This window comes from Ciona intestinalis, chromosome 2 (genome assembly GCF_000224145.3).
Source record: "Ciona intestinalis chromosome 2, KH, whole genome shotgun sequence".
NCBI classification, from domain to species: Eukaryota; Metazoa; Chordata; class Ascidiacea; order Phlebobranchia; family Cionidae; genus Ciona; species Ciona intestinalis.
In genome coordinates, this window is record NC_020167.2 from 4,515,849 (window position 1) to 4,527,246 (window position 11,398).

General features: G+C 38.5%; 1 protein-coding gene across 1 annotated transcript; it reads right to left on the reverse strand.

Moving 5' to 3' along the window:
* Positions 1-30: 30 nt before the first annotated feature.
* On the reverse strand, positions 31-10,533 carry LOC100176821 (PHD finger protein rhinoceros). Its single transcript, XM_018817467.2, has 17 exons — positions 10,255-10,533; positions 9,694-9,983; positions 9,407-9,523; positions 9,106-9,182; positions 8,877-9,025; positions 8,481-8,539; positions 8,024-8,113; positions 7,753-7,836; positions 7,213-7,407; positions 6,747-6,943; positions 6,063-6,201; positions 5,419-5,603; positions 4,927-5,029; positions 3,950-4,814; positions 967-3,684; positions 762-846; positions 31-684 (listed from the first exon to the last, which is right to left on the reverse strand). The coding sequence occupies exons 1-17, from the start codon at positions 10,382-10,384 to the stop codon at positions 495-497; spliced, it is 5,673 nt and encodes a 1,890-aa protein (XP_018673012.1). The 5' UTR covers positions 10,385-10,533; the 3' UTR covers positions 31-494.
* Positions 10,534-11,398: the final 865 nt, after the last annotated feature.

Here is an 11,398-nt window from a genome sequence, read left to right on the forward strand (position 1 = left end):
AGTTTGAGATACAGTAAAATAGAATAAATAGTTTTGTACTTGTTTGCAGTCCTATTGATTTTTTAAAACGACCAGATAAAATATATTGTCCAAACACGACATGATGGACTAAAATGAATGATTTTTTTCAAAGAACGTACGAAAATCGGGAGAAATAAAAAAGAAGGCAGAAGTCCTGATATTAAAATAACAGATCTCCCTGTATAGAAAATATACACAATTTACGTGGTGTTTCAATTAAAAATAACCTTTAAAGCGACACGGTGTAAAACGAATCGAAACTTCTCTCCGCGTTTAAACCAGCACAATCAAGTGCAATAACCGGTTAAAACAGGTTTCACAGTAGACACAACGCAGATTAAAATTCCCTACACGAAAAAGGCAGAGCCTCAAACTGCAAGGGATTCATAAGAGACACCTTCAATAGCGGAAGTTAGTTAAAATGCTCCTATCTTCGAGTAAGCGGTTCTAGCACACTTGTGTAAGAAACCATGTCAGCTCCCAAAGTCCGCAAATTCATAAACGTCAACCGAACTAGGTTTGGAACTTTCCGAAATGTCAGATGATATTTTACTTTCTGGTTTTACTGGATTTTTTATTTCCTTTTTTCCCAAATGTACAACTTGCGTTGATGGCTGCGATAATGAAGATGACTTTGTGTGATGAACACCAGAGGTATTGAACCTGTATATAAAAGATACAATGTTAGAAAATAGTCTTTTAAAATATTAAATATAAATTTAAACTGTTAATGAACTTACTTGTTAGGAGTTGGAGAAGGTGCATTTCTTAAACTTGGAAGTTTTGCTGAACTAGTATTCAATTTTATAGATGTTGACTCTGTTTCTATTAAAGATATAAATAAATCAGTACTTACTTTTACTTGTTTTTGTGTATTTTTTTAACAGAAAATGCTCTGCAGAGTGCAGGTACAGGTAGTGGTAACTTTTACTATAAAATACGAACCTTTTTCAGATAATGCATTAGGAATGGCAGCATTTGTTGTTGGTTCTACTGTTGAGTTGTCTTTTGAGTTTTCAACCAAAAAATCAGGATTCTGAGTTTGGATTTCTGAAGAAAGAGGTGGAGATGGCAGGATGTCTTCAGGAGATGTGGGCAGTGGTTTTGTCACGGAAGTTTCATGCTCTCGGACTTTTCGCTTTTTCCAGTGTCGCTCTGGCTGCAAGCTGGGATGAATGGAGGAATGCTTGGATGAGTCACTGGAGAAGGATTTGCTCCTCTGCTCGTCGTTCTTACCAAGAAGAGGGCCCAGTCTGTCTTGAACATTAGAGCTGCAAGTGGTGGTGGAACTGGTGTCAGACATATGTTGACTGATGGAAATGTAAGCGTCTATATTCGCGTTTGACGCAGCAGTGTTGGGTTTCGTAGTTTTGGATGTAGTGGAATTAGGATTCTTTTTAGGTCTACCACGTTTTCTCTTCTCAGTTGTCATGGGAGTAACAGAAGCCAAACTTGGGCGTTTTTGTTCCTGCTTTGGAGCTTTTTTATTAGCGGTAGTGCTAGTCTCTGCTTTGTTTGGCTGGTTCCTATTTCGCAGCGTTCTTTTTTCTGGTACCTCTGAAGATTCTACAGTTTGTGACGGCAACCCAAGCCTTCTTAAAGCAACATGGCCACTGCTTTGACGCTTCACTGCACCTGTTTCTACTTTTTGAGGTACTGAACTCGTCCAAGACAGCTGATTAACAGTGACTGGCTGTGGCGTTGGTTGTGCTGGTGTTTTGCTCACAGTGGGTTCAGATTTTACTGGGGATTTCAACAGAATATTTTCCTCTATTTTACCTTCCAGTATCTGGTATTCACAAGGCATAAGGCCGTTCCGTAAAGTTCTATCACTTTTTGTTGCCGATAACTTGAGTTTGAGTGGTGAGACAATTAGTTTTTCCTCACCCTCCTTGTCGGAAGGCTCAGAATCTTTTTCCGAAATAATTGATGAGTCACTGGAAGACTTGATCTCTTCAGCTGAGTCACAATTATCACTGTCTTGGCTCAGAACAATTCGTTTCTTGTCAATTTTAAGAAGAAGTTTTGAGGTGCCAGGATCTGGTGGGGGAGGGGTGGAAGTTGTTTCAATTTGTTCGAGAGGTTTAATTTTATTCGGTATTTCTGTTACAAAAGGTTCTTCACTGGGTTGGGGCACATTTTCTGCCGTTAAAGGTACTGGTACCTGTGGTATAGTTGTATCAGTTGGAACAGAAATTTCTTCATGATCGTCAGCCCTGTTTTCATTGTTTGTCTGCAAAGCTGGGTCAAGTGTTGAGCAATATTCAACACAGAATTCACCGTAGCTGCCATCACTGTTGAAACTGCTGCTGGAATAATAAGAGTCCGAACTTTGACGTTTTCGCTTCTTTTTCTTCTTTTTTGACTTTTTCTTTTTTTTCTTTTTGTTTTTCTTGGTTGGATTTTCAGGGTAGTTTTCATGAGCTGTTGCTTGTGTAGAGGGCTCTGGGTTCAGTGGAATGGCAGGACTTGGGTGCGGGAGAGACTCGCATGCAGATGGTAAGGTGGGGATGGCTGGCTGGGGATCAACATTCTCAGGCATTTGCATAGCAGGAGGGAGGACTGGTTGACTTTCTGGGGAAAGAGTTGAATCTGGCATTGGCTGGATAGGAGATTTGTGGTTGGGTGCAGGCTCATGATAATAATTTGTGGGGAATAAGCTCTTAGATAGTTGTTGCGTTAATTTCATTTTCTGTTCTTCGGTTAGAATTGACCACATGGGGTGACTTTGGTATTGTGCTATGGAAGTGTAATAAATATCCTGAGGGTTCATATAGTGGTAAGGCTGTGGGGGCATGAAAGTGGGGTAAAACCCCTTTGTTTGTAAGGGGTTGTGAAAATTATCCAGCCCTGGTGGGTGAAACTCCTGCTTGACATGCGCAGGAGGGGGGTGCGAGACGGAACTCGAGGAAGCGGGGACGATGAGGTTACCGGAGTGGCCGCCGACGATGGTGGTAACATTGTGCTCACTCTCGTGTGCTAATCTATCGCAAATATCGTCGGCGGCTCCGGAGTTTTTTGGCCGGTTTGAATCACTTGTGTCAGTTTGGGAGCGAGTTCGGGCTCGCGGAACCCCTTCAATTGGATCTTTAAATCCTTTGAACAAAACCCCAGTTTTTATCAGGTCTGTCCTGGTTCGATTCTGCATCGATTTTAGTCTTTTTCGTTTGGAGGGAAAAGTTTTACTTAAAATCCTTGACCTGGAGGAGTAATCACTAGAATCTGCAGTGTCTGTGGTTTTTACGTTTAACCGATGCGGTCGTTTATGTCCCGTGTGACTCTGCTTGTGCCGGCCACACGGTGTCCTCGTGAGTTCGGTGTCGGATTCATCCATGTCGCCACGGTAACCAACATCTTCCTCATCTTTCTCATCATCTCTCTTCTCGGCTCCTCCGACCTGGATGTTCTCCTGGTCATCCTCTGCAGGTTTCAGGAGCTCTTGCCCTGCCTCCTCATCACATGATAGAGCAAGAGCCCCTGAATCGTTTTTTGCCTTCAACGCCGATTGTCTGAGTGGAGGGCGTGATGTGGGCGTGTCACTGTGGTTATTGTCCACACTGTCACGTGATTTAGAACTGCGCGTAATTGTTCTCGAGCAAGCCGCAGGCCGGGAAGCGGCAACTTCCTTGTTTTTACCACTTTCTGATGAACATTCACTTGAAACTGAAAAAACATGCAAGAATATGTAAGTACTAGATTTCATAGGCATCACAGTTTTTCAACAAAACCCTTATAAAGCAAAACAGGAAAATTTAATACAAGATAGAACTTAGTTAATGTATTGACATGTTTAAATTAAGTAAAAAGAAACCAATAAACTAACATAACTGTTTGATAGAGATGTAAACTTACATAGAAGTTCACATATTGTAGTTAAAGAATTGCCGGCAATTTATTATTAGTGAAGAAGAAAATTAATTCAACTTACCTATTCTTGATTTGTTGGTGCGTAGGTTGATAGTTTTGTGTTGCTTAATATCATCAGAAGTTTTCTGCACAATTTCCGGGTCATCTGTTTTATCTGAATCCCATTTGACGACCAGCCTACTTTGCCGAGTCACCCGACCAGCTGCTTCACGAGGTTTAGTCTCCGCTATAACAGGAGAAGCATCACCCCCTACACTAGCGCGAGGGGACGGGAGGTTTTTCGAGGTTTTCCCCACAACAATGTTCTCCTCTTTCCCATTAGTTTCCTTTTCAGTTTTAATGGTAAAAGCTGAAGGAGAAGCAGCAGCACCGGTCGCACGCCACGTAGTCCACGCTTTTGCTCGCTGCGATTTTTTTACTGGAGGTTTGCTCGACTGTGACTCGCTGTCAGTGTCCGAGGACCTCATTGACCTCTTCCTCCTGTTATCAACTCTCTCCACTTTTTCCTCCACTTCATCTTTAACATCAGTTTTGTTGGGGAGAGTTTTCCGAGGACTGAGTGATTCATGCTTCCGACACGCAGTGAGGAATGCTTTGCGGTGGAGTCCATTTTTGTGCCGTAGTGATGAGTTTACTGGGGACCGGACAAGTTTTTGTTCCGAAGTCTCGCCGACCTCTGCCAGTTTGACAGGAGTTTTTTCCTGTTGTTGGGCAGCCTTTTCTATTTTATTGTTTAGTTTTTCTTCAGGCATTAAGCGCTGGTTTTTCTCCGTAGAGGGATTCCACTCTGGAGTTTTAGCAAGGAGAACGGATTCTTTCCGTGCAAGTTCACACACCTCGGGTTGCCCAAACTTGGGGAGAGTTTTCAACATTCTTTGTGGTTCGAACTTACCATCCCGAGACATACAACGCTCCAAATACTTCATCTGAAAATAGGGAAAAACTTTTCTTAAACATAATACTATTGGGTTTTGTATTAAGCATTGCCAGCCAGGAATTTAAATGTCATATGTGAATCTGAAACCATATGTGATTTACCTGTGTTAAGAAAACACTTTCCATATTTTTGACAGTGGCTCTTTTGGTTTTTTCTCTTCTTCCAATCATATAGCACAAATTACGCACACGCTCAAGGTCCTGCCTGTATTCAAAAGTTGTATTATGCAATTGAGGTCAAAACCAGTACTGTCCCTTGAAACCATTTTGTATAAGAGAAAATAGAGAAATTTATCTCAAACTTGTGTTTTCAGCATGCTGGTTAAATGGGTGTATATTAGGTACAACAGTGTAGAGTAGACTGTAGAATATTTCAAGTGCAGGTAAGTGCTGAAAATTGAATAGGCTACATAAAAATGTGAAAACAATTACACTTGAAGGCTGTATTGTTTATTAATTTATGCTCAATGCAAATTTTCAGGACCAACACAAAAAAAGACCCACACATATGCAACACACAAATTTATAGAAACTACCTTTTTCAGGAAGCACATTTTATACAATTTTTATCACAATATTAGCCACTCAGCTCACCTTAGATGCGTGAACATCCTTAATCGTCGTTGTAAGTTGGTTTCGGCAGCTTCAGCGAGTGCAGTGCCCTCCTCATGTTTAGGTGTGATGAGAGGTCGATTGAAATTTGCTGCTCGTTTTAACTTCCAATACTCCATTACATCTCGTGCTGTTTGTGATGGAATGCTTAAAGCATTCGCAACAGCCTGTGAAGGATAGCGGGTCATGAAAAAGAAACATACTAAAAAAATTGAGAATAGAACAAAACAACATGCAACTGAAAGTTTTGTCCATTTCACAGACGGAAATATAAAAAAAAATTTAACTATTTTACAGACATTCTCTTATATTTTATATTTTCTGACAAAAAAACTGCAGCAAATTTAGTTTTGGTGGATGGTTTTTTATGTGTATATATATAGTAGAGTGGGAGAAGATGGGACACCTTTTCGTTCTATTGTTTCATCCCATTTGAAAGTACAGAAAGCACATTCAAAGGATTATAAAAATCGTATCCTGATGACTCCCATGGACGGCTGTTAATTGTTCAAAACGTGGTAAGGAAATTTGCATATTATGTGCTAAAGATGTCCCATCTTACCCCACCCACAGTACTATACTCTAACCCAACAAATACACCAGTAAAACCACAGTTGATCAGCCACCTGGTATTTAACAAGAGTATAAAACTCCTGCTCAAGCTCCATGATCCTCCGATGCCTCATCCCTCTTATCCTCTCCTCTGTTTGTTCATCTTCTCCATCACTTTCCTTCCTATTGGTGCTGTGTTTCTTACAATACGATCTGTTTATGTAGTAATAATGTTAACAATATTTTAGTGACATTTTTTAATCGAGTAGATTGACATTGGGCTGTGTTTCTTATAATATGATCTCTAGACAGAGTAATTATGTTAACATTTTTTTTTGCAATCGAGTATGATTTACACGGTGCTGTGTTTCTTACAAGATGATCTGTGCATGTATTAATGATGTTTACAAAATCTTGGTGATTTTTTTAAATCGACCACGATTGACACTAAAAGGTCAAGTTGGAAAAGAGCTATAGGACATCACCAGTGCTAAAAGCTAAACATTCTTTTGATATGAAAATACTAGTACTAAAAATTTCCGGATGATGTTTTCAAGATACATAAACAAACATGATGTATCATTATTTACTTAAAACTGTTGCGGTGCTGTCGAAATGTAGCATAAACTAAAGGGTCGTATTTACACTGTAACCCAACAAGTTCAAATGCATGTGTTATAAATTACATAGGTGTGCACATTTTGACCATTGTGTAACTCCATGTGTGTTGTTCCGATATTCCCGCAAGTAAACCTTACCTGAAAATGACGGCATCCTCTTGTCCTTCCAAAGGTGAAACACCGCAGTCTGCTATCATATCCAATTTGTCTTCGATTGCACATGTAACGTGGTACGCTGTGACACAGTGGCGCACGCTGCACTGAATGCACGCACCAACCCTGTCCTTGCATATACTGCATAGGAGTGCCCACCTTGATGATGGGACATGGGATACCTGGGGTGAAGTAGAGGTTCATTCATCATGTAATATATATATTATATACATAAGCCGGTTTCTTGTGTCTGTTGCAAGTGGTGTGAGTAAAATACACAGTTCAGGAATTCTAATTACATATCTTTTCTAACAACATTTTTAAAATATGAAAACTCCTGTACACATTTCAAATGCTTAAAGGCAAAATTGATTGCAAACAAAATTAAATGTATCGACCCAACAAGTTTTTTAATGCGAATAAATTCCTCCATATATCAACAAAACCTCACCTTTGTGATTGGTTCCATTCGATCAGGATCAGCGATGGTGATCTCAGGAATCCAGAGAGCACAACTCACATGCGCCCATTTGTTTCCGGACCTCGTGCTCTTCATTGCTCCTCCTTTCTTATTGCACAGAATGCACATGGCGGAGCCACGGATGCCGAGAGCGCACGGCTTGCACAACCAACTTCCAACAGGAACCTGCAATATTCATGTCATCAGTGAGCATGCTGATAATTTTGTAACAAGGATGAGAATAGAGTTTGATCAAAATTCCTCAAAATGTTTGTCCTCGGGTCTTGGGGCGTTAAGTACGATGCATGTAAAGGCTAAACTACAACATGTGTAAAGGCTAAAATATAAGTCTATACGATGACCTTTTTAACACAAAAAAGTTCTGAAATCAGCAGATCCGCGGAAGATTTTCGTCCCAGGTGCGTTATACTAAAATATTTAAAAAAATAATGTGTGTACCGAATTCATTATAAAAAGCTGCATAAACAATTTTTTGATTATGTTTGTTATAGCATAACTGATAACACTGACCTTCAAAATCCCATAACAAGCTTGGTGAACACATAAGTTACACCCATCACAGAAAACCATTTCATTCCCTTCCTCACAATCTGGCTGCATTGAAAATGAGATGGTTAAAACACACTGAGAAATACGTCAAATCAAAAATGAATCATCAGACATTAAGCACAAAAAAAAGAAAAAAATGTATTAACAACCTTGCAAATAAAATATGCCTAGCGTTATACAATGGCTTTAATGTACTTATACGCATGGTAGAATAGGAAAAAAATGAACTTACTATCCTACAAACATCACAGACAACATCTTCGTCATATTCGATTCCTAATCCTTCCTTGGTTTTGATGGCAAGCTGCATGTTATCGTGGCACTGTGTGTATAGATAATTATGGTCAGAATAAATTCATTGAATTGTAATGTACACCAAGTTAGCAGAGTAAACTAAGGCTCAAAGTTTGGTGGAGCAGAGGTTATGTGATGTAGGCCAGAGTTGCCCCATTGCCAAAATCTACAAAGTTGTATGATTAGCAATACAACCATTTTACCATTCTAATTTTTGCAGTGTGTAAAACATATTTATAGTGTGTAAATGCATTGGGGGAATCGCCTTTCAGTATTTTATTAACAATTTTAATAAGATTGGTCTAATATTTATAAAATTAATAAGAGTGCACACTTAATAAACATTCGATACACTTATAGCTTAAATTGTTTACTATACATATTACGCAACACACCTGGGTTTCCAGCTCCTCCATTATCTGTTCCATGGAAAATTCATCAAGAGTGGCAAGACCTGTAAGGAAGGAAATTAGAATTAAAATACAAAGGTTGCACATTTTTTATTATCAGACATTCAGCCAGGTTACACAGTAATTTTGACATTGTGGCAAGTTTTAGTCAAGCCCATGAAAGATATAAGACATTAGACATACATTAGCTGCCCGGGTTTTGGGATAACGGGCTACCTTACCCACACATTTTGGGATAACAAAGACCTTACCCACATAAAATGGAATCAAATTACTGAGTCAAACATCGGAAAACAAACTACATGAAAACAAAATTAGAACAAAAACTAAGATCCACATATTATTTAGCCTCATGAAACCACAAAAACACCAACAACCCACCCATCATTTTCCTTTCATGGTTTATAATTTTAAGCCACGCTACATCCATTTCATCCAAATCATATCTACATGTGGAATCCGCCAATACATTCAGATCAATCATGTCTCTGTCTCCGATGTCAGGACTTGATTTTAACATCTTCCGTGGCCTGGTGCAAAAATCAAAAGCAAGTAAATAAATTATAAATAAAGTAATATAGATCGATTTGACGATTTCCACATAACTTACATTCGAAAGTCGCCCAATGTTTCTTTCGGAACAATTTGTATATTTTTCGTTGGCACCGATTTCGCATTAACAGGAACCTACAAAAAGAAAAACGATTTATGAATCATATAAAACAAGTTACATGTAAATTTTAACTGGGCCAGTAACAAATCCCCCCCCTCCCCCTACGATTAACATCATCTGTTAATTTCCAACAAAGAAACACCACTCCACTCCACTTGCTTACAAAATTCTTCACTAGCAACTTATTAACTGTATTCTTGAATAGATGTTTGTATTAGTTTAATATTATTTCATATACCTGTACTCCCTTTTCCCATTCAATCCTCCAAGGGTCTTGCATGATCCAATATTCCTCATTCAACAACTGGGAAGTATCCGGTATTTTCATAGCGCTGATCAGATCTTTCCGAAATATCTAAAAAACAGAAACTTGAATAAAAATGGCTCAGCCACAACATAGTTCATATTATGTAGACAAATTTGGATAATTGCTGCAATTAACCCCTAAATAAATGCAAATCAAAACTGTATATATAAATTGGATAAAACAGCACAAAGGTAGCAATACCAGCAGAACTATATTACCTCAGCAGGCTTATGACGATTTGGGATTCTGCTTTGTCTCTTCTGTGACAATGATGTTGAGCGTTGAATCGCACTCCTCATGTTTGATGTGCTTGGAGTAGAAGGTTTCAGGGAGTTGTATGTGAATCCATTTGCCTCCAGCTCTGGGTTACCAGGGGAAGGGGAGGCATCGAGGTCGTTCAATAAATCTTTGCAATCGAGGAGTTTGGAAAGGTAAGCGGAAGCACTGCGATTGTTATTGTTGTTGTCGTCTCCATCGGTGCGGTTTTCATCAATGTTTGCTTCAAGATCTGGAAGTTATCAGACACATCAGTCATCAGACAAGTAGTTGGATTAAACACATATTGTGCAGCAATATTTAGTCTAAAATACCAAGAAATGGTAATATCCTACTGATGATGCTGATAAGGCAAACTTTTAGACACACTGTATATTGTTGCATGTAACTTATGGGGCCAAGTGTCATCTTAAAAAAGCATGGGCTCGTATCCGTTATTAAATTACATTTGTCAATAACGTGGTGAAATTGAACATTTACTGGCATAATGTATAATGACCTACCATGTTTTTCAGAACACCTTCTACTTCTGCTTGGTGTGTGTGAGTTCAATGACGAACCTAATCCACTAATATTAACCTCATCGCACGAAACACTGGGTAGTCTTCGAGAATATTTTCGCTCAGAAGTCATCCTTAATTATGGTGTGGCTAAGTCAAATCGATGACAAAATCTTGGTAATCCATGAAATTATGTTTGGTCTTCATTCATTAAGTTCCACAGGTATACATGGTTTGTTACATTATTTTAAAACTATAAAACCTGTTGGGTTTAAACAGGCGAGATTACTGTAACTTATGTACGCACAACGGTAATATATTTCAATACAACGTTATTAATGACCAAATATACGCTATACTTGTATATAAATACAATAAAAACGATAAAAATAGTATACAAATAGATGAAAGATGTCTAAAACAATTAAATAAAGTAATTTACATAGGCGAAAAATAGTCTCGCACGAATTCTTTCAGACTTTGTTTATGCTTGAGTAGTTTTACAGCAAATCACGTGATAATAATAAACTTTTCCAAAAGAATCCGTGCTTCTGTGACATTTTACAAGGTTTTGTCTGTTTATAGAGTTAAGTACATAATACTGCTATATTTACTAAAGGAGTTAAACCAGTGGCGCAATTAAACAACGTTTGGTTTGTTATAAAACCAAAACAGGTGCATGGCGGGAAGGCGGGAAAATCTTTAACTTGACAATTCAACTCCACACGCGCCATTTCACAATTCGAATATAGTGGAATGAAAAACTTAATTTACCAAAAGAATTACTGCTAGGTAATAATCCTTCTCCAGTGCCTATAAACCGCTATATAACCACTAAACCCAAATTCCACCTACAAACTCATTGCTTAATCTGTAACTAGTACTGTGCCTAGAAAGCATAAAGTACCACTTTACAAACTCCAAAGTTATACGATTGAACCAAAGTGTTTAGTATACTCTGATTGAACTAAATTTTTTATTTTCTTGCTAATGGATGTTTTCGTCGGGCGAAAACTACGTTTATATTTTACAAGCAATAACAATTTTCCAATAAACCTGTTACAATATATAAATTTAAAACGATGTCGGTTTACTCCAACAATAAAAACTTTTTTGAAAGGTCGAATAAGTTTGAACAGCGCCAGCT

Bases quoted from the DNA above. Each gene is read 5' to 3' on its own strand.
- LOC100176821 (XM_018817467.2), bottom strand. From the start codon at position 10,384: ATGACTTCTGAGCGAAAATATTCTCGAAGACTACCCAGTGTTTCGTGC. The intron at 9,183-9,406 runs GTATATGAAATA...TTCTTTTTGTAG, and splicing joins AATGGGAAAAGGGAGTACAG to GTTCCTGTTAATGCGAAATC. The intron at 6,944-7,212 runs GTGAGGTTTTGT...ACTTCACCCCAG, and splicing joins GAATGGAACCAATCACAAAG to GTATCCCATGTCCCATCATC.